Source organism: Canis lupus, chromosome 22 (assembly GCF_003254725.2).
Source record: "Canis lupus dingo isolate Sandy chromosome 22, ASM325472v2, whole genome shotgun sequence".
In the NCBI taxonomy this organism is placed as follows: Eukaryota; Metazoa; Chordata; class Mammalia; order Carnivora; family Canidae; genus Canis; species Canis lupus.
Genome location: NC_064264.1, coordinates 7,834,870 through 7,858,962, shown reverse-complemented (window position 1 = coordinate 7,858,962; position 24,093 = coordinate 7,834,870). Strand labels below are relative to the sequence as shown.

Here is a 24,093-nt window from a genome sequence, read left to right as displayed (position 1 = left end):
CTGAAAATGAGATACAACAATGGGAGAAGAGAACAGGAGGCAGTCAAATAACAATCCATCTGAAAGTAGAGGCCAATTGCCCATTCTGGGTGGGACCAGAATAGTCTCTATATAACAATCACTACAAAATAGAAGTTGTCTGATCCACCCAACAAGGACCTCTGTAAGAAGTTTCATTTCTGTTTCCATATAATTCAGGTACTTTTATGCCATTTATGTAAGATATTTTATTTAATCCTTACAAATGGCCTATGGGAAAGATACAGTCATCCCTACTTAAAAAAAAAAAAAATGAGGATTAGTATTTTGTCCAAGGTCACAGCTAGGGAATGGAGATGAGATTTTGAATTTATTTTATTTTATTTTTTTTTAATTTTTTTATTTATTTATGATAGAGAGAGAGAGAGGGAGGCAGAGACACAGGCAGAGGGAGAAGCAGGCTCCATGCACCGGGAGCCCGATGTGGGACTCGATCCCGGGTCTCCGGGATCACGCCCTGGGCCAAAGGCAGGCGCCAAACCGCTGCGCCACCCAGGGATCCCAGATTTTGAATTTATATCTGCTTGGTTTTAATTCTTTTGTAATTACCCTAGGTTAATTTCTAGGTTATATATAATATATATTCCTAAATTATAATAAAAAATATGCTTTTTGGGTTTTTCTATTCTTTGAAGCTGCTTGCATATACTCTAGCTACTTAGAGTTAGGACACAAGCTTATCTTTAAAGCCTCTATAACAGAGTAGATTACCTACATTACATAGCACATAGTAGTCACCCTATACATATTAGCTACTGATATTCATAAGTCATACTAGAAAAAGTCCCTAGATGTATGACCGCCAATTGGGAATTTTGCCAATAATTGCTAAATTATTTCTCAATTTTTGTCTACAAAAATACAAGTGTGACTAGTCCTCAGTCTATTAGATAAACCCCTAATTAGTTTAGATTCTGCTTGGGTACTTTTCAAATATCATCTTCCCTTTATCAGTGTTTTGAAAGTGAACATTATTATTTTTTTAATATTTTATTTATTTATTCATAAGAGGCACAGGGAGAGAGAGAGAGAGAGGCACAGACACAGGCAGAGAGAGAAGCGGGCCCCATGCAGGGAGCCCGATGCGGGACCCACGTCTCCAAGATCATACCCTGGGTGTGAAGGCAGGCACTAAACCGCTGAGCCACCCAGGGATCCCCCAAAAGTCAAAATTATTAGAAGTACTTTGGGTCACCAAAGAATCAGCTCCAGTAATTATTTAGAATGGGGAATTTCTCAAATTTAGTAGTAGTATTTCAAGTCAATTGACTACTAAAGAATACTCTGGGGATGCCTGGGTGGCTCAGCAGTTGAGCATCTGCCTTCGGCTCAGGGTGTGGTCCCTGAGTCCCAGGATGGAGTCCCACATCCAGCTGCCTCGAGGACCCTGCTTCTTCTTCTGCCTATGTCTCTGCCTGTGTCTCTCATGAATAAATACATAAAATCTTAAAAAAAAAGTACTCTGTGAACCTCAGAACCTCACTTATATAATGACTGAGTTTAATCACATAATTAATATGACAGCCAATAATCTAATACCAAAGGTCTTAAACAGTTACCATCATTTAGAATTTAAAAGCAGAATGAACAATATGTCTATAAAGGTACAAAGTTCTGAAGATACAAACTTACTATTGGTGGTGCTCTCTAAATGCTTCTCTTCTGAGGTTTTCTTGAAATCTTTTTTTCTCCTCTAGTTTATTGCTCTGAAATTGCAAATATCAAAATGCCACCTATTAGGGAAGCTTTAAGCTTTAAGGAATCTAAATCCTTAGATTCAAGTGGCTCCAATAGTCCAAGACTGATACCTACCAGGGCTTCCAAGATGTGCTGTCTCAACCCATGGGAATGGTTTACTGAAAGCCAGGAGCCCCAAATTCCTTCCATGGCTCCCCTCTCCCAACTTGATTGGTATAATCACAGAATCAGCATTCATATTTTTATTCTCTAGTTCACATGATGGCAACATTTATATTTCAAGAAGTGTTTTCAAGATGGTTTACAGAAAACATGAAAGTTCCACACCAAGTATGTTAAATGAAAATTATAAGAAATGGTTAAGTAGTTCATAAAATGTATATATATATATATATATATATATATATATATATATTCACATTCCAGTAAAACATTCAGAAAAAGATTTTCAATAAACCAACTCAACTCCCTCCTGACTTAGAATCAGATACTGAAAGCTGTTGAGAGACTGAATAGCAAATGTCATAAAAAATGGAATGGAAAGAGTTCTTTTTTTAATTAGTTTTTTGGAGAATCTAGAAACAAAGGACTTCATATTTGATATTACTGTCACCAAGGCTCTGGCATATTTTAATCCAACTTAAATAACCCTCGAGCTTTTTGTTCACTATGACATAACTGTCATTTTTTTTTTTGACTTGCCTATGAAAAACAAGTAAAGTTCCTAGAAAACAAGTTTAATGGGGAGTTGAAACAAGTTCTACAACACAGGGGAGACCTGAAGCTTTAAATGAATCCAAGGGAGACAGCAAGCAGCTGGGTTTGCTTTAATAAAAAGAATTGGATTTGCCTAGCAGGAAGACCTGTGAAAAGGAAATAATGGAAATCATCATTTCTAAATCCTGACATAAGTTTGGCTCCATCTTTCAAGGAGGAGGAAAAACTTCATGTTTTCCATGAAACTCTTCATACCCACAGAACCACTTACTACTCCCATTTTGAAAAATAAAATGGAGGACTTCAGTTTCAGAAAAAAGACAAAGGAAATTTCCTACAAATGGAATCAATTATAATGCAAAGCAATTGGGTTACTAATGAAACAAGTTCTGGAAAGCCAACAAACAGAGAATTATGAAACCAAATCAACAAGCTCTCAACCTAGAAAAAAAAATCCTGATTCAGGAGACCAAAAGATCAATTGTGATGAGCCCCTACTTCTCTGGAAAAAAAAGCAAGGGGCAGTAAAAGACAGGAAGCAAGAAGTAGGGATTCACTAAACCACTTTTAGGAATGCTACTTTGAAAAATAGTGAGAAAACCACACAAGCATGGGCTGGTTTTAATCTCTTCACTAATTATCATTGAATTTAACTCATGGAAACAGTTATTCGGTAGCTAAATTCTGTCCAACAATGGTCTGATTATCCCTCAGAAGTTGATGGAGAAGTATTTGGCAAAATACCAGAGTATCTGAGAAATTATTTTCAATATTTATCAACATTGTTTATTTTTTTTTATCAACATTGTTTATTTTTTTTTAAGATTTTATTTATTTATTCATGAGAGACACATAGAAGAGAGAGAGGCAGAGACACAGGCAGAGGGAGAAGCAGGCTCCATGCAGGGAGTCCAACACGGGACTCAATCCCGGGTCTCCAGGATCACGCCCTGGGCTGAAGGCGGTGCTAAACCGCTGAGCCACCTGGGCTGCCCTGGGAGCTGTTTATTATACTAATCCAAATACTTAAATTTAGTTATACTATTTATTTCTTTCCTTTTAACAGAGAGTTAAGGAGTCATCCAACCATACTTACACATATATATGCAAATACAAAATGCAAATATGCAAATACAAAATGTAAAATGTCTAGGGGCACTTGGATGGCTCAGTGAGTTAAGCATTCAATTCTTAGTTTTAGCTCAGGTCATGATTTCAAGGTCATGGGATTGAGCCCCGTGTGGGGCTCCTTGCTGGATGTGGGGTCTGCTTATGATTCCCTCTCTCCCTCTCCCTCTGCCCTTCCCTACCCCACTCACATGCATGCTCTCTCAAATTCTCTCAAGTTAATTAATAATTGATTAAATAAATAAAATGTCTAAGAACATGGGGTCTAAAAGAAAAAAATGATGTAAAAAAAAAAAAAAGAAAAAGAAAAAAATGATGTATCCTGCTCCAGATCCACTATCACTAAGTAACCTTATGCAAATCATTTAATATTACTGAATCTCATTTGCTCAGACGTTTATCAAATGCCTTATACACTTGGTACTATGTTAGATGCTGAGAATACAGATATGAACAGAGCAGTGCCTCCTCTGGAAAATTTCAGAGGCTCGCTGGGAACACAAACAAGGACCCAGTGATGGCAGTATATAAAACATGTTGGGGGATAGAGGTTTGCAAATAATATGAACAGAAAAAAAGCACAGAAGTAGGTAGTTGGGAAATGCTTTCAACATTTCCACAAACATTAATTTAGTGTCTTCCAAGTGGCAGATAGGGTCCTGGGCTCAGGAGCCACGCTAAGTAACATTCAGAATGTGGTTTCTAACCTCAGATTCATGAGTGAACTCTATGTCATAAATATGCCCATTTTTAGGGAGAGCGGGTTCATCCATAGCTCTCTTCAGATTCACTAAGGGGCTGATGGACCAATTCAAAGGATAAGAACCACAGTCTAACGAGAAGTAGAAATTCTAGACAGAGATCAATCTTATCAAGTTTTCCAGGAGGAGATGATGGGAGCAGAGCTACTTCACTCCATTATACAGGTTGCTCACTACCCAGGGGAGGCCTGCAAAGGGGTTGGGGAGGCTAAAGAGGGCTGGCATTCAGCTCTCCACGCCCTATATCCCAGCACAGGATGCTTCGGCACACCTGTCTTTTTCTACGTCTCAGAAAAGTACTATCAGTCCCCCACCTCAGCACCCACAGAACTGACCTCCTGGATGAAGAATCTCCCTCTAATTTGCCCTAAGGCAGTGATGGGCTGGTTGGGACCCCGGAGAGGAAAAGGGACATTCTTATACCTTACAATACCCTCAGTAAATGAAGGCATGAGAGTATAAGCCAGTTTAAGGAGCCCCAAGAAGTTCATGGATAAATTGAAAGGCGTTTGTAGAAACATAGGAGAAAATAAGGTTGAAAAAAATGAGAAAGGGTGGTTATAAAGGAATTTATATGCCAAGTAGAGGAGTTTGGACTTCATTAAAGGCAATGCTGAGCCACCATGTTATTTTAAGCAGGACAGTAAGCAGCCCACTCTGAAAGCAAAGTGGAGAATAAGCTGCACGAAGGACCACAGATATAAAAACCAATGGAGTGGTTCTCACAGTAATCCAGGCCATAAATTATGAGCCCCAAATTAAGGTAACAGGAACAGAGAAGGATGGGCAAACTCTAGAAAAATGCAGGGAACAGAAATAATAGGAGAGGGGGAAAATGAAATAATAGGAGGGAGACTATTTCAACAGAGGATGAGTAAGGCAAGGGGGGATATAACAGGAGGCTGGCCATTAAGAGCAATAGAATGAACAAAAGTTTAGTTTCAAACCTACTGCACTTGAGATCTACTTGCGGCACACCTGGAGAGAAGTATCAAGATACAGAGGAACACACCTGTCTAGGATTCAGGAATGTGGGCTAGAGATACAGATTTCAGAAATCATCAGCACAGGCAATAACTAACGCTTAAATGCTTAATGAAATATGAGGACTTTCACCTAAGACTATGGTGGCATAGGTACAGGGATGAGAGGACCAACAGGTGGGACCTGGATAGAACATCAATAGTAAAAAAAAAAAAAATGTGTGTTGGGGGAAGGATCCAGAAATCCAGAGGGGTGGAATTTGAAGGACAGAGTACTTAAAAGTTACAATATAACAAAGAGTTTAAATGAGTTAGGAATTAAAGAGTCTGTTAGGTTTTGGGGGATTTTTTTTTTCAATTAAGAATGCCTTTGATGCTCTTAGCCAGATCAGTACCACTGGAGCACTAGAGACAGAAGTCAAACTCTGCCCACCAAAGGAACAAGTAGAGGTGAGAACTCAAAGGCAGGTTCCTAAGCCAGCTGCACTCAGCATCACCCAAGGGACACTTTTTAAAACAAGAGATTCTTCGGTTCAGGTGATTGCTAGAAGTTGGGCCACAGACTGGCATTTGGGAATCAAATATGGTAGAAAGGCTTTCAAGCCGTTGAGCCATGATGCTTGCTCGGTAGAGGGGAGTTGAAAGCAAACCAGAACACAGAGAGACACATTGTTTTTAAGATAAGAGATTTGAGTCGGATGATAGCCCAAGAGACAGGGGGTGGGGGACAGGAAAGTGACAAGAAAAAAGGGGGCTTAACTGATGGAGCAGCAAGGTTCCCAAAGAGATGGGAAGAAAGATAAGACTATAAACACAGGTAGAAGAATCCATCATAGCAACGAAGAAAAGCACTTTCTTATTCATCCAGAGATGGGGTAGGGATAGAAACAGCAGAGGAAGAGTACAGAAACAGAAAAATAAGGGTCCTTATGGCCTGATGGACTTTATTTTCCAGAAGGTAAGAGAGGAGATGATGAGCTGAAAACAAAAGAGGAGGATAAGAAGGATGCGAGGGGAGGAAGATCTTGGTAATCAGAGGTGGGCCAGGACTGCAAAGTGAAGTGCATTGTTAGAGACCCAGCTGAGAGGGAAGCCCACAGATTTGGTGGAGCAAAAAAAGAAAACCCACAAAAACATGTGTTTGCTTTCTCCAGCAACCTCATTCATGTGAGTTTAGTAAAAATGAAATAATTGAAGCAATTCATGTGTAAAATAATTATTTGCCTTCCACGCAACAGCTTGATACAACAAAGTCAAATGAGATAGTCTTAAAGCACTTCTCTGCATCTATAATTAATTAGGTTAGGGCACCCCAGTCAGTGATTGCTGCACGCTAGGCATTGTATTAAGGGCTCTGCACATATTGTATCCTTTAAGCCTTCATTCCATTATATTAATATTACGCCCATTTTACAGATAAAGAAAGTAAGGCATAGAGAAGCTAATAGCTTACTTTTTTAGTACTATCTCTATATTTCAAAGACATACATCCCAGCACTATGGGATTAATTAAGGGATCCTACTGGATTTCAGCAATAGAGGCTAACTGCTGACACCAGTTCATCCACAAAGAAATGTGTAATGTAGGAACCATATTTCTGGGGAAATACTGGTGTTCCTTGAAATTTTTCAGAAATGGACATTTTTGCTACTTTATAAAAATATTGAAATAAGTACCTTAACATTTTACCCTGTAATGTCTTAAACTTAGCCCTTGCTACTTCTTGCTTCCTAGAAATAAGTAACAAATATGATTCCTTAAAAAACATGTGTTCGGGGATCCCTGGGTGGCACAGCAGTTTAGCGCCTGCCTTTGGCCCAGGGCAAGATCCTGGAGACCCGGGATCGAATCCCACGTCGGGCTCCCGGTGCATGGAGCCTGCTTCTTCCTCTGCCTATGTCTCTGCCTCTCTCTCTCTCTCTGTGACTATCATAAATAAATAAAAATTAAAAAAAAAACGTGTACGTATGCATCTCCGCATCTAACACGCATACCTTATTTTCTACTGGTTAGCTCCTACTTCACTTTATAACATTAAAAATAACTAACAATGCTTCTCGGTGTCTGTTTTAAACACAGTGACCTCCAGTGCTCCAAATAACTATCAGCTTTATGACTTCATAGTTTACTAGAAATCACAAGGAAAGTCATCAGATGCCACCCAGATCTCTGGCTGGTTTCCTGCCCATTTTTAGGTTATGAGACCCCAAGAGGTTCTGAATATTAAATGAAAGTATTTATGAACTATATACCACATGTATAATATTATTTCAAACACAAGAAGATCAAAGGCAGAATAATACGAGGATTCCAGGAGGTAGGAAGGATCTTTAACATGGAATTGGAAGATTTTCATGTTTTAAGTATGTGGGTATTATGAAAGCCTGTGGGGGAAAAAATCAAATTATTACCTAATTCATCAATGTGATTTTGAGGAAAAATCCATGAGGTTGATTCTCATGGCACAAAATTCAGGCAAAAGTCTTGCTTATGAGGATTTATGAAAACCTGTCTACTTAAACTGAAAGACCCAGTGGCAAAGAAAGTACTTGTAGTATGCTGCCTCTGTTTAACAACTTTCATTCACTCTGATGTTCTCATATTTTAGAGATGTTTTCTCTGTTTTATAGATTTCCAGAAAGAGAATTTAATCCATTATCATAAAACCACATGAGTTGCATTAGTTTCCCATTGTTGCTGTAACAAATTGCCAAAACTTTGTGGCTCCAAACAATGAAAGTTTACTCAAAAAAATCTTAGAGCTCTAGAGGTCAGAAGTCCAAGATGGTCCAAGATGGCCTCACTGGGTTAAAAATCAAGGTGTCAGCAGGACTCCTTTTCTTCTGAAGGCTGCAGGGGAGAATCTTTTTCCTTGCCTTTTCTAGCCTCTAGGGGCTGCCTACATTCCTTGACTGATGGCCCCCTCCTCCATCTTAAAGCAGCAGAGGCAGGCCACATCTTTCTCTTGCTATCGTCTCCTCAGTTCTCAATCTCCTGCCTCCCTCTCCCAATTTGATTACACTGCCACTTGGATAGTGTAGAGTTCTCCATTTGAGGGTCAATTGATTAGCAGCCTTAATTCCACCTGCAAATGTAATACCCCCCCCCCCTTTGCCATGTAATACAACACATTCCTAGGTTCCAGGGATTTGAACGTGGAGGGGCAATGTTTATAGCAACAATGTCCATAACAGCCAAACTGTGGAAGGAGCCTCGGTGTCCATCAAAAGATGAATGGATAAAGAAGATGTGCTCTATATATACAAGGGAATATTGCTCAGCCATTAGAAAGGACGAATACCCACCATTTGCTTTGATGTGTGTGGTGGGAGAAAGTGAGGGAGGCCCTCTTCCGCCCTGGGCTAAAGCAGCGGTGTGCTGATAAACTGAGCAACCAGCCCCAGCAAAGAGAAAGAGAGGAAGGTTGTTTTTGTAGCATTTACTGGTCTCTGTGGTGAAGATACTCCTGCGTGGTCGGGTTCAAGTTACCAAGAGGAAGTTCAGGAGGCTCTAGTACACCAGGGGAAGAATACAGAACATCAACATGTTCTAGTACAGGAAATAAAAGTTAGACTGGAGTATCCAAGTAAGTGCCCTTTCCAAACTTCCCCTTCACCTATAGGACTAACTCTTCCTGAACCCATTGACATGACCACATGCTGGCGGCCTTTCACACCCTTGTGCTTCTTAAAAATCAAAGAACACTCACAAGTGTTGGCAGGGAAGACAGTTTACTCTCCCCTCACTCACACACAGGTGGTAACCAACTAGAGACCCAGTGATCCATAGGGACCTCTCCTGGGGAAGGGAAAACTGAAGGGCAAGGGGGGTTACGATCAGAGGCTAAGCTAGGGACTCTTGGGTGGCAACAGGCTGCTTAGTTTCTACTTGACTCAGAATTCCTGGACAGTAGCCATTTGCCTGAGGAGGAGGGTGTCGTTTTGCAGTGTGATATCCATATTGTGTTGGCCGTGCATTTTAAAGAATAAGTGCTCCATAAGCACAGCCCATTATTGCTTCCCTTGGCCATTTCCACACTGGCAATGTGAAGTATGCCATTTCTAGATGGCTAATGTCCATTTTTCTTTTATCTGACAGAAGCTACTAAATAGGCTCACATTTAGTATGAAGAGCCACAGATTTATGTAGAATAGAAAGAGCTAGGTCCTGGTGGCAGCACAGGGCAATTAACCGGAGAAATCAAGTCTGTGGAAGGACCAGTGTAACTTGCTCCTGATCGTGTTAGGTAGTTTTTGTGAATGTTCCTCAACTTTTATATGCACAAGAATCAACTGGGGAGCTTATTAAAACGCAGGCTCTGGTTCAAAAGGTGTTGGATGGGGTCTCAAGATTCTGCATTTCTAACAAGTGATGCCAATGTTGCTGGTTCAAGGAACACATTTGGAGTGGGAAGCATCAACATATCAACTTTCTCTCCCTATCTTTTACTTTTGGACAAAATGATACCAATAATCATTATACTTATCACATTAGAAAAGCCAACCCAATTAAGATTTCTATAGTTAATGATTGTGATCCATCTAGTGTTATGGTACAACTTGGAAAGAGGAAAATGATGCTTTTCCTCAATGTGAAAGCCACTTCAGTCACTAACATTTCTGAATAGTGTACACTATCTGCCCTGGGAATAAATGAGCTATAAATAACCCACAAGCCAGCCAATTTGGGGATTAAATGACCACTAATTCATGACTTTTAGAAGAAAACATTGCAACACAATAATTCTTTAGGACCTGCAAGCCTCTTAGCTCAATTCCTGGTGATGACTGGATGTTTTCTTGGTTCCACCTGAAATACAGACACACTATGTAAAGGGGACACCTCCCTCTACAATCACAAGACCAAAATGTGAACTTTCCTTTAAAGACAAAAAATGAGAGGAGAAAGCTGGATGAAAAGAATGGGGAGTAGAGAAGTAGAAAGACCAAAAAAATATTTTAAAGGTTAAAAACAAAAACGGAAAACAGTCTGCTCACCAGCCAGGCTGGACAGTACGAAGGACTCATATACTCTCATATGTTTTATAAGCCATCACCTTTTGGCTTCATTAACCTTGTAAAAATATCTATTGCTTGGTAACAGGTTTAAATTTTGACCAACACTCCATCTTTAAAAGAAAAAAAGAAAGAGAAGGAGGGAGAGAGAAAGAGATAGGCAGACAGACAGGCAGACGGCAAGAACAGGAACTGTGTTTCCACGACTTATACTTGCAGCAGGTGCCATGCTTGGTGGTATCATGAGCCAACATTCCCACGCCTCTAATACTTAAAAACTGCCACAGCTTAGGACTTTATGGGGAATGTGAGGAGAAAGAAGAGATGGGGATAGAACAATTCTACATTCTTCCTTCTTCTGCAGCAGAAAAGCAAAATTTTTAAGAGATTTCTTTTCACCAAGCCCCAGAAAGAGTATCAAAACCAAAAACATCATCTTCACTTTGAGGTTTAGAATAGATAATACCAGTAACACTAAAATGCAAATGCACGCTTTTTCTTTTATCAACGAGAGAGGTATATGTTCACTTATCTAACTCTCACCCCAAAAAATTCAATATTTGGATATAAACATGACAGCTCACTGACTGCTCTTATTACTAACTGCTTTGGCTTCTGGCCCAATACAGAGCCCCTACATGGATCGCTTGCCTGGGAGGTAAAACAGCGTGGTCACCAAGAACTCTAGCTCTGATGCCAGTCTGCCCGGATTTGAATCCCACTTCTTCTATTTACTGGCCATGAGCCCTTGGGCAAGTTATGTATCCTCTCTGCCAGTTTCCTAACTTATCAATTTAGGTAATAAGAATAATATATACTGGGATGCCTGGGTGGCTCAGTGGTTGAGCATCTGCCTTTGGCCCAGGGAGTGACCCTAGAGTCCCAGGATCAAGTCCCACATCGGGCTCCCTGCATGGAGCCTGCTTCTCCCTCTGCCTGTGTCTCTGCCTCTGTGTGTGTGTGTGTGTGTGTGTTTCTCATGAATAAATAAATAAAATCTTTAAAAAAATAATATATACTCATACGGTTATTTTGAGAATTAAATGAATTTGTATTTGGACAGAGTGGGGAAGAGAACCTGGCATACAGTGAGCCTTCTGCAAATGGTAGCTCATCATCCTTTCCACTGTCTTACCTTCTCTCTCTGAATCGCCTTCATCTTTTGGATTTGGGCTTCTTCTGCTTCCTTCTTGATTCTCACAGATTCTTCTCTTTTTAGCTAAATTGTATTGAAATTACAGGGGACAAAAAAAACCAGTTACTATTTTTCAGTCTGAACCTCTGGAACACAAAATTATGATGAAAGGCAAATTACAGTATTGTTTGTGCTATACCTCACCATGATTATAGGTTGGTGCTTCCAGCTACTTAGATCACAGAGAATGGTCAGACTGCATCTCCTACCCATGAAATTAATCTCTTGTGTTTCTTCCTTGGTCTCTCTGTCTTCCCACCTCCCACCCAGGTTGGGGAGGAGAAAGAGAAGATAACATTTCCTTACTATAAAACTCATAAATTCATTGTTTTTTTTTTTTAAAAAAAGTCACTGACACCTTAAATCTTTTTGTACTACCTTCATGACTTATATTGGGTAAACAGATTCATGTTCTTAGAACAAAACATTTAAAACATGGTAGAGAGTTGAGCTATAAAAAAATAATAATAATAAATCCCTTCATCAAGGGTCCTGCTGACTGATACATGGCATGGATAAGAATTCTAGATTTTTGTCTCTTTGCTTCTCACTTCTTTCTTTGATTTTGAGAGTTTCCTTTTGCAATCAGTTTAAAGGTTTTATGCTTTTGGTAAAGTTACTGTATTATTCCATGGCTATTGAAAGTGCTGGTACTCAAATTCCTTGCCAAAATTAAAAGAGATGGATTCTGACCTTTTGCTGGTATTTAGATTGCATCACTTGGAGTTGTTGTTTCTGCCTGACTTCAGCCTCTGATTGGCTTCCACCTACAGAAAAAAAAGTCACAAAGGTGAAACATGAATATTAAGCTGAAATGTCAGCCATCAAAGACTAATTAATACATGATAAGTCTACACTGTGAATTTCTTTAACATTTTCCTATCTCTGGAAATAAGGATACAACCAGTTTTCTTACTAAGACATTAGAGAATGGTAATTTCTTAAAAGAGAAACAGAGCTGGACAGAACATGGTGCCATTTCCTGAAAGAAAAGGACAATCCTACTAAGTCATGTAGGTATTCAGGTTTTCACTTAGACTGAGATTATACCTAAAGGTCCAAGCTAAATAATAAGAAATAGTGCCTGTCTTAGAAATTCTAGAACATCCCCCCTGCTTCAGTATAACCACTCCTTAACCTACTAAGGATGATGATCAGTGATGCTGTTTTTCTTCTTCTGACTCTACTGCCCCACATGCTAGTAGCGAAGTGCAGGAAATCCTCAGGGGTCTTGGCCTGACAAATATATAGTCTTTATAACCTAGTTTTTAAAACTACAATGGGAATATTTTAGTTAGCAATTGATTGTCAATCCATACTATTTATTATTCTTTCTTAGGTATTCAATTGAAAAATATGGATGTTAGATTATCTGCCTCTCTTAAACCTCAAATAATCTGGGGACAGAAATCCTTGCAGCTTGACAATCATCTAAGAATTGCTGTTTAGGGATTTCTCGGTGTTTATGCAAGCTGGGTATGTGCATTATAAAGATCCCTTTGAAATAATTCTCCGGTGCTTTGGTCACTAAAAGTGTCAGTTCTCTGAAAGATTCATTCACACAGAAGCAGCATTAAAACAATTTGCATTCACTGTAGTTTTTGTAATTGAACTGATAAAAACACCATAGAGACATTTCTTCTGAGTCCCAAAAGATGTATAAGGCCTATTTTGTTTTAGCCCTTCAGTCTCTGTTGTGGGGGATTGGGGAATGGGAAAGAAACAGTGAGGACTATTGGAGCTTTTATCTAATGTTACAGCCACTGTCAGCATCTCCCAGGACTATTCCAATATTCTAAGGGGTAGAAGAATAGGGCAGGAAGTGAAATTTAATAGAAATAAAGAAAGTCAGATTCCTAAGAATTTGAAGATTTTGTTCAAAACTTATCTCAAGGTTTAACACAGTCTAAATTTTTCTCTTTCCCCCCAGCCTCTTCCCATACCTATAACCTTAATCATTTTAGGTATATTATTAACAGAAAACTGCAATGAGATTCCTGCTCACATTGGCTAAGGCTCTGAGATACTAGGCACCAACTGCTCCAGATTCTAAAGTGAGGGGCCTGGCTCCCTCAGCAGGATCTGCAAAGGGGTAACTGAAAACAGGGGAACCTTAACTAGCAACTGCCTTCAGCCCATAAAAGAGGCTGGATAGGTCACAGGAGGTAGAATCAGAGGAAAGAGGTCTTTGTGAATTCCATTTTGTCTGTGTGTATATTTGGGGAAGAAGGGATATTATGTCAAAATGGGCAAGAGACCATGAAAATCACTTGGAGAACTCGATCTGCATCTCCAATGACTGAAGCATCTAGTGTACCTATTCCTAGAGAAGTCAGGGATGCTGGCTGCTGTTAGATGGCTACCCAAGTCATCAAGAAGAGGTGGCTGCATGGCAAATGGTCTGTACTCCCAGAGTATGGGGGAAGAAAGGATACACAAGTGTTTCCTGTGCTCCCCATCTGGGATGCATGAAAGAGAATGGCAACATAAAGCCATCTTACAGGGGCTTGTTGCCCATGTGGGCCACCCTACAAAGATGGTCTACCGGCTTAAGAGCCAGCGGTGAAGCCAAGTACGCCAGCAAGAAAGTATATGTTGTGTCTATGGGAGAAATCCAGGAGAGAGACGGATGGCAGGCAAGGGGGCTCTGAAGAACTCCAGGAATGAGAATGCACAGCAGGGACTTTCAGAAACCAGATCTGCGCAGTACAGATCCTACCTCTCTTATCTCTCCTCTCTTCTACCCAGGAGGGGTCAGAATTTGGGAACAGAGCGTCAATAGAGAAAAATTCAGCCATGTCCCATTTCCTTTGCTAGCTTTCTACTCAGAGTAGGCCTGGCCTGGAGCAGAGAGAGAGCCTGAATCTCCATCAGTAACAGAGTTTTGACTAGTACCTAAGACTGAACACTAATGACTAAATGATACTATTTAACACCTAGAATTAGCTGGACAACTTTTATTTGAGAAAGACCAAAAAGATCTAATTTCATCCAAAGAGCATGGGGAAAAACCAGTCCCACATAGCCAGTGGGGGGGTGGGGGGGCATTAGGAAGGACAAAGCTGTTCCTTGGTTATGCCCCTCAAATGTGGCTTATTCAGCATAAAGGTGACACTTGAGGTTAACCCCTTTCCCCGAAATACAGTGGAATGATGGTGATAATACCATCACTTTCACCCATCAAATGATTTCCAAATTAGGTTATTTTATTTTCACCAGCCCTTTCAGTTCTCAGATGCTGCTGGAAGAGAAAAGAAAGGACGTGAATGATTCCCATTAGGTGGCATCCCTGTTGAATGATTCAAACACCAGGCAAGGGCAGCCCGCACAATTCATCACACTGGCATGCACTCCAGAGGCCCAAAGGTCTCTCTATCTGTAGAATGAAAACACAGGTGGTGTTCTCTTTATACCCACCACCAGGTCCCCAGCTCATTCTCATTCTTAGTTTTAGAATTGAATATCCATTCATTTACTTTCCCATTAGCATTAATCCTGGCAGGATTAATATGCTCGTGCTAGCTTTCACTCCCATCCTGACTAGTGCTACGACAAGGCATATGCAGCACCCCAGGTAAGCTTTCTTCAGAGTTGATCATCTAAGAGGATCTAAATTATTCAGCAATTAAGCCATCACTTTATTCCCACACAACTGTGGCATCATACATTTGCTTCTTGCAGAAAATCAGAAACAACATCCCTACACACCTAAGAGTTTCCATTTTAAATGCATTCCATTCCAAGCAGCACAGTGACCCAAAAACCTGTAACCTGTGTCCAAAGATAGGTGTAGGCAAGGTGCTAACAGGATCCCTGGGTGGCCCTGTCCTCCCAATTCAGGCACCTGGTTTGCTGGCTTACCTAACCGCCTTGGCACCAGGTTAACAGGCTTCGCTCTATGTTGCTCCTTCCACTTCTCAAGATTCTTCAGCTCTTGCTCAGCAACTAAGCCAAGTGAGAAATGTCATCAATTATTAGAATATAAAAAGGAAACAGGTCCCTTGAAAGGAACAAACGTCAGAGGGCGATTAACTGTATGCAAGCATCGGTGGACAGAATATCCAGGAAAGGAAGAAACCCCCACCCCCCAACCCCACCCTACCCTACCCCGCCCCACCCCACCCCCTGGAGTCACCCTGCACCCACCCCTGAGGCAATTTCTCTCCAAGAGTATGAACTGAAGGTTCAAATTTGATTAAAAAAAAAAAAAAAAACTGAACTACTAAAATAAGGGAGTTTAGTTTTTTTTTTCTCTCATTCTGTCATTTTTAAAATCCTATATCAAATTCATTTTTTTTAATTCCCTATAGACGATGTGTGCAAAATGAGACTATCCATATGTCGATAAGAACTCTTCACACACAGTAAACATATCCCCAGAGAATTTTTTTTAAGACTTTATTTATTTATTCATGAGAGACAGAGAGAGAGAGAGGCAGAGACACAGGCAGAGGGAGAAGCAGGCTCCATGCAGGGAGCCTGACGTGGGACTCGATCCGGGGTCTCCAGGATCAGGCCCTGGGCTGAAGGCGGTGCCACCCGAGCTGCCCTCCCCAGAGAATTCTGATGCCCATAGTAACTGTACTTTAAATGTCCCCCAAGCTTACTGCAGCTGGGAGGAGTGAGGGCTCTTGGGTTCCTGGCGCTGGATACCACCAGGCCAAAGGCCTCCTCGTGCTGGAGCATTGCTATTTCCCCAAATATGGACCCTGTGTGACAGCAGGGGGCTCCAGAGATCCTGATCCTGTCTTTCCCAAGGCACGTCTGAAATCTTCCCAGACCTGATTGTTTCAAAGGTCCCTATATGGTAGTTTTTAATTATCAGCAGAAAAAAGAAAAAAAACTGAAACATCCCAAAATTCCAGACCACACCAAGGCTTAAATTCCTGGAAAGTATTGAAATCAAAAGCTTGTAAAATGCCAGAACCTTTAGGATTTGGGTGGTCGCCACCGGTAGCACCCACAATCGCTCTGCATAGTTGGGACTGTTGTATCCTGCCGGTGTTCTGATGCAGGTGTACCACCCAGGGTGCCACCTGTGTGGTGGAGACCAAAGTCTCTAATGTAGAGGCCTGTTGGGCCTGTATGTCCATTCTTAGCCACAGTATTAAATTTCTTACCAAGATCTCATAAAGGAGAGCACAGAACATCAGGGCTAGCCCAGAGCTTGACTTGAACAAGCCTCATAACTTCTTTGTGAACTAGTTGAACTTTAGTTCTCCATCCACCTCTAAGGTATAATGCTTTAACTTTAAATGACAGCATTTATTTTACTGTACAACTTCAGGCAAAAATGTTACATACCCACTAGGTACAAGGAGCACAAAAATAAGTAAGGTGTCCCTGCCCTCAAAGAGATGGTAATGCACACAAGCCAAGTACACATATAAAAATAGCTGAGGGTAGACTCTGATACTTACACAATTATGGGAACACAGAGGCTAAAGAAAGATTCTATTAAGAAGGGATGGGACAGGACAGATCAAGAAAGGGGCAATTGGGCTCCTGGGTGGTGGCTCAGTCAGTTGGGCATCTGCCTTCAGCTCAGGTCATGATCCCAGGGTCTTGGGATCCAGTCCTGTGTCTGGCTCCCTGTTCAGTGGGGAGTCTGCTTCTCCTTCTCCCTCTTCCCTCCCTCCTGCATGTTCTCTCTCTCTCGCATTCACTCTTGCTCTCTCTCTCTCAAGTAAATAAATAAAATATTTTTTTTAAGATTTTATTTATTTATTCATGAGAGACAGAGAGAGAGGGGAGGAGAGACACAGGCAGACAGAGAAGCAGGCTCCATGCAGGGAGCCCGACATGGGACTCGATCCTGGGGCTCCAGGATCATTCCCTGGGCTGAAGGCAGATGTTCAACCACTGAGCCACCCAGGGATCCCAATAAAATCTTTAAAAAAAAAAAAAAAGAAAGACAAATTATGTCATAATATATTTCATATATAATTCATCTGCCCCACAGGTGTTCATAGTTCTGTAAAAGTATCTGCAGCCAGCCCAATTTCCTGGGAACTAGATCGATTTACTGGCAATAGATGGTGAAATTGTTTGAGGCCAATGGAAATCTGAGATTTACAACCACATTACATGAGTTTCTGCTATTAACATAGAGAAACAAATTTAGAAGCATTAACAACAGAATAATCAGAAGGTAAAGCAGCTGAAGTTAAAAAAAGAAAAAAATTTGGTGTAAGATCTGGTGAGTCTATACAAACGAGAAAATAAAAATACTACAACCTAAGTAAACCAATCCTCCTCTATAAGAAGAGAAGAAGCATTCTGAATGTTGAATGGATACAAATACGTACTCCTTTGTATCTGACTTCTTCGGTTTTCATTGGGTGCTATCATGGTATATGCGCCTGGGCTAGAATAAAGATGAAAAAAACGATTACCATGAGGAACTACTCATGCATATAAACCTCCAGACAGTCTTTCTGCTCATATACTTATGCTCATCACCCACAAACAGATATCATGTAAGAGAACCTTCTTCTTAAGACCCAGCTCTGTACTCTAGGAGCTTCCAATCTAGTTGCCAAGATAAAACAAATGCACAGGGCCAAACGTGAAAATATAAAGCAGTTGGTGAACACTGACAAGTGACTACTTCCTTTTGGCTCTTGGTAAACTGTCTTTGTAGGGATCCATTTTTCCTCCAGGTGGCACTCGTGGGCAACTCCCTTGGAAAGGGCTCTAGATGGGCATTCTCTGCAGTGATGACCCACATTGGGGGTACAGAAAACACTTGTGCATTCTTGTTCCCACAAACTGGAAATACAGGCCATTTGCAATGCAGCCACCTTCTCTTCATGACACATCTGAGTAACCCTCTGACCACAGTCTTGTGCTTTGGGACTTTGGGACTTTGACTCTTCCAGGCCTGGGTCTACTAGGTCCCCCATCCTCCTGGGGACACAAGTAGAACATAATCAGAGAAGGATTTTAATTCATGGGATGGGGATCTGGGAAGACTTCATTTCAGCAAAAATACACAACACTGGGCAGCCCGGGTGGCTCAGCAGTTTAGCGCCGCCTTCAGTCCAGGGCCTGACCCTGGAGACCCGGGATCAAGTCCCACATCAGGCTCCCTGCATGGAGCCTGCTTCTCCCTCTGCCTGTGTCTCTGCCTCTCTCTCTCTCTCTCTCTGTGTGTGTCTCTCATAAATAAATAAAATCTTAAAAAAAAATACACAACACTGAGATACCAGGAAGTTGTTAAAATATTGTGAGCTTTTGAGAACAGAAACTTGACTGATCTATACACACCCAGCCTCTGGCACGATGCCTGGCACAAAGTAGCTGCTTCATGCATGTGGGCTGAACTAAAATGAAATGATGCCACAGAGCTAGTCTGTATATTGGGGGGTGGGGGGGATTGAGATGATGCACGTGGTCCCACAAGAGTACAAATACTTCACAGAGCAGAAATCTAGTGCAACAGACTGCAGCATATGTGTGGGGACAGTTTTAGAGGAAATACTATGGATAAACACAGCTTATAAATGTAGGATTTAAAAAAAAAAACCCAGATACTCTTAGAATTCTTTCTCTTCAACACAGAATGTACAATTTCAAAGGACAAATTAGCAAAGATTGAACAGTAGAGGCCAAAGTGCTGATTAACAGAAGTCATTTCTTCCTTATCTCATTATTTTCCTAGCAGCAAGACTTCAGCCTGCTTCAAACTGGGCTTTAATTTTAGACTTGTAAATGGGAAGTGTACAACCACCTTTGCATGCAAATGGGGCTGCAAGATGCCCAATTACCTAATGTATATCAGCAGACGTTGCATGTGTAGCCTCACATGCATACGACGTTATGAATATAAAATCAGGAGGCTGCTACTGGAAATTAATCCCTTGTCCATTGCATATTCTTTGTTCACCCTAAGAAAGATTTTTCAGTCCTCAATTGCCAGCACTTCATAGGAGCTTGGGAGCTGAATTCTGTGGATAATAGCTGCGCATTTGAATATGATGCAGTGGTGAGCCACTGTACAGAGCCTTAAAGATGAAACACAAGGTACTGGATTTAAGTACCAACCATGACATGACTGCACAATCCTCAATGTCCACTAACATTAAGGTATAAAGCTTCTCACACTACCAGGGATTTGACTCTATACAAACCAGTAGTTCTCAAACGTTAGTGTGTCTCAGAATCACCTGGAGGGCCTGTTAGAGTGCAGCGTTCCTAATTCAGGAGGTTTGGGGTGGGGGTTGAGAAGCTGCATTTTTTTAACAATTCCCAGGTAATGTCTATGTTCTTGATCTAGGGACCACGTTGTGAGAACCATCGCTGTAGATAATTCAAGCTAGATAGATAATTCAACATTTAAACTTAAGGGGATTTAGGGATTAAATCACTGATAAACACATAGACATTAAATCATCTGCCAAAGGTCATGAGGCTAATTAAGCAGTGATGCTTAGACTCGAACCCAGGACTTCTGTCTTAGACCAGCTGGGCATCTGCAGCTAACTCTTCAGCTCAATACAGAAAGCATACAGTAGGACTGTCATTTATCTCCAGCCTCTTGATAGGCTTCCAAAGGAATCTACTTAACTGAGCACTTATTTATGGACTTGTGCTAAGGGGCTATTGAAGAGTGAGGAAAATATGAAAAAACAGACACCAACCAGTTTAACGGAGAGTAGACTCTAGTTTGGAACAATTTACGGAACTGCAGGAGCACACCAGGAGAATACCCAAACAAGTGTCAAAATAGGATGATAAGGAGAGATCCAAGGTGGGGGAGAGTTACAGAGACCCCAGGGGCGGGAAGAAATCTTCAGAGAAGCTTAGCAAGCTCAAGTTTAAAAGGTAGGCTCTAAAATGGCAAAAAAGAAGTACTAGGACTTTACTAAGAGCAAACTCATAGAGAATTTTGCAAGTTCCTTGGGCCTCCCCTATGCAAATTTTGTGAAAGATTGAGAAAGAAAACAAAATCAATCTGTTTCTAAAAAGATCTTACTCTACAATTTCTTTTTCTTTTTTTTCTTTTTTTTCTTTTTTTTTACTCTACAATTTCTAATCTGGATAAGGTAAAGTCTGATGACATCATACTAGAATCTTTTGTTTTAGGAACTGAACTGTAGTCAATCTATTGCAATCCGTGTAGCCTACGAGTACACAGTGCAGGACCATGAAAAGAGGGAAAGAATTATCCAACCCTAAATTCAGAGCCTTTTAACTGAAAGCATTTGAACATAACCCCAGGGTCAAGGACAGAGGTCCCAGTAATAAATGTTTCATGTTAGAGAATTCCTTAGCAACCTTTTTAGTAACATTTTCTTGCCTGAACATGCCAGATCTGAAACATAATATTCAGAAGAAAGAATGGCAAGTAATTGAGCTTCTATTCTTACCTGCTACGGGGAAGAGGAGCCTAGGTCTAAGGTTCTGCTCTTTATCTTTTATTTTTTTATCGTGTGGCAGAGTGTAACGCCTTGTTAGATACAAATATTCATCCCTTCTCTCCTCGCTTTTTCTTGACACGAATAACAAGTATAATTTATTCATGTTTTCAGCCAATTAGTTTCCACCCACAGCAAGGGCCTCTGCTGTTTTAACCTGCATGTCTTCCCTTTCAACATTCTGACTCTCAAAGATGCTGATCTAGACAAGCCCAACCTACCTATATTTAGTATTCTGGGCATTTCCTGATTAAGCAATATTCAAGCCACTGAAATAAATGTATATCTTTGAAAATGAGTTTCCTTAATTACCTCATTGAAACTTAATGAAATATCACAATTCGTAAGATTATTTTCACTTTCAACAGCGCACATCCGTGAGACATACTAGGGGAAATCATACAAAGAACAGCACAAGACAAAGAGGAAAATGTGTTCCTGCACCATAAAAAAAAAAAAAAAAGAAAAGAAAAGAAAGAAAGAAAGAAGGAAAGAAAAAGAAAAAAGAAAAAAGAAAGAAAGAAAAAACACAAAAAAGAAAAATATATTTAAGGAATGTTTTTCTTGTGAGATCTCTCCTGAGCTACACAACTGCTTCTCTGGTGTTCATTCTTGCACAATTTTTATAATGTCTCATCAATAAGCACTCTATGAAAAAACGTTATGCTGAAGTTATGAAAAATACCTTGGCTGACTAAAAGTATTCCATAAATATATCCCCTGGTGTGTACAAACTGCAGTAGATGTAATTTAAATTTCTAATTAGGAACAACACTGGTTTGACTGAAAAAGAAACATAGTCAGGAGCAAAAATTCAGAAAGAGGTAGAAGATTAAGTAACAAACAGATCTTTTCAAGCAGAATAGTAGACATGTAGTCTACTATCCTGTAAGAAATTAGTTTGAAATTTTCATAGTTCAAGAAAATCCTAACCTTGTGTGAATTTGAAAAAAAAAAAAAGATTTTTGGTTAATCAAAAGCACTGGATAGAGATTTATTTTTTAGCTACAGCTTTCCATATTGGTTTTTCTTTTATGGCCTTCTAAAGGGGCCTCTGAAGCTTACTGTTTTAGGCCAACATGAGTCAAAACTTTTGAGGTATTCAGGTTTCCAAAAGTTCTTTTATAAACAGACCATATTCTCAAGAAAAAAACAAAAAAAGTGACAAGGACAGGCTGAGAGATTCATCCTTAACCACTCCACCTGTTACACCAACTCTGATCCAGCACTCCACAACTCCAGTGTAGAAGGGCTCATGAATTCTCTTTGGTCTCAGAACCTGCAGAACCCAAAACATTGTCTACACATTCAAGAGACTGATGTGAAGTGGGTCAGTTCTTTAATTCACAGCTTCTGCTGGACAGTTGAATAGACACCCAGAGGGCTTGAACAGACAGACACCCAGGGAGGAAAAGATAAACAAGAGATCACAGATCATCAGCTCCTTTGTTCATAGGATAACTTTACAGAAAGTCGAAAGAAGTATATACATGCACACATCCATTCATCCATCCATCCCAGTACCCCTACGTGTAGGCTCATGACTTAGTGAGGTGGGGTTAATTTATGCAAATTAGAAAAATGTGCCCCTTCTTTCAGGTGGAAGTACCCCTACACCAGGGCACATGGTTTGGTATGTATTTCAGCTCCAAATTATCACCTGAGCCAGGTAAGTTTGTGCAGTTTACCAACCTGCACAACCATACAGGGTAGACCTGAAAGATGTCACATTTTGTCCCTTAAAACACATATACACACATAAATGATAAAAGCTATGAGAAAAGCAAGAGGGATTCACTTTAAAGATACAAAGAATATATATGAAACATAATGTTATAGAGACTTACCTTTAAGAGGCCAAAAACCAATGACAGGAGTAGAGACGGGAACCAATTTTTAGGTACACTTGCAAAATGTATAAAATTCCTTCCTCAGTACAAACCATGAGAGACTCCTAACTCTGGAAAATAAGCAACGGGCTGCAGAAGAGGAGAAGGGTGGGGGGATGGAGTGACTGGGTGACGGGCACTGAGGAGGGCACTTGATGGGATGAGCACTGGATGTTATACGATATGTTGGCAAACTGAAATGAAACAAAATATAAAAAAGAAAAGATATTTCCTTCCTCAGTAAAAATAACTACAAGGAATTCCTATTTTCAGAACATAGAGATATCAGGTCTGGGAATTGATTTGAGCCTGCTTGCAAACTAACCTTAACCTAACAAGCTAACCTTAGCCTAACGGTAAGCCTGTTACTGTTCCATAGGTGCTGGCAAAAGCCATGAGACTCAAAAAAAAAAAAAAAAAAGCCATGAGACTCCTGGGTCAGAGACTAAGACTTTATTACTCATGCATTACAACATACTGCATGAGCATTAGCATATTTATGTCTGTTCTCTCCGGCACCAAGTCTGATGGGGGCAACATGACAGACACTGCACACACAGTGTGTTGGCATGACAGGTGAGGGACACGGTTGAGGAAACTACCATTTTTACAGCAGGTAGTAAGCAAGCCTGGTCTTGGTTGTAGGGAAAGCTAACCTCATCTTTCAAGGTTCCCAGCTACCTAATGAGAGGAATAGTCTAGAGGAAAGAATGGTCTGGTGTGCGGTCTTGGCACACCCAGCAAGACACCTAAGAGTGGAAGAGGCCCACGCAGGACTGTCTTTTCCAACAAGAGAATATTCAGGATAAACATTCTCTTTAAGAACAGCTTAGTGATAAGGAAATGGGCATTTGCATTAAAGCCACTTATTTACCAAATGGTTGTACATTTTCTGTTATTATTATTATTAGACTAAGATCTGATTATGTCTACATGTCTTAAGCATTGCTCCTGAAGAGTATCAAGGAGAAAACCAGAAATGCAAGCCATGAGGGACTTACATCTAAATCTCTGCATAGAACATTTATTTTATTTTAAGATTTTATTTATTTATTCATGAGGGGCACAGAGAGAGAGGCAGAGACACAGGCAGAGAGAGAAGCTGGCTCCATGCAGGGAGTCCGATGTGGGACTTGATCCTGAGACTCCAGGATCATGCCCTGGAGCTGAAGGTTGATGCTCAACTGCTGAGCCACCTAGGCGTCCCATGCATAGAACATTTAAAAACAAATTTTGCCTTTTATTTCT

General features: G+C 40.5%; 1 protein-coding gene across 10 annotated transcripts in view; it reads right to left on the bottom strand.

Moving 5' to 3' along the window:
• The window catches only part of EPSTI1 (epithelial stromal interaction 1), a 94,017-nt gene that overhangs the window by 56,453 nt on the left and 13,471 nt on the right, over positions 1–24,093 (bottom strand). For 7 of the 10 annotated variants that reach the window (XR_007404902.1, XM_025478187.3, XM_049099326.1 and 4 more), the window contains exons 2-6: positions 17,846–17,904; positions 15,399–15,482; positions 12,231–12,304; positions 11,478–11,561; positions 1,672–1,745 (exon numbers count right to left, since the gene is read on the bottom strand). Coding sequence is in view for 9 of the 10 variants with exons in the window: in XM_025478187.3 (XP_025333972.1) it covers positions 1,672–1,745; positions 11,478–11,561; positions 12,231–12,304; positions 15,399–15,482; positions 17,846–17,904 (375 nt within the window). In the remaining variant the exon portion in view is untranslated. Of the gene's footprint in view, positions 1–1,671; positions 1,746–11,477; positions 11,562–12,230; positions 12,305–15,398; positions 15,483–17,845; positions 17,905–19,306; positions 19,609–22,803; positions 23,105–24,093 lie in introns of those variants that run through there. The other 3 variants (XM_025478191.3, XM_035704335.2, XM_049099328.1) reach the window with 3 other exon arrangements.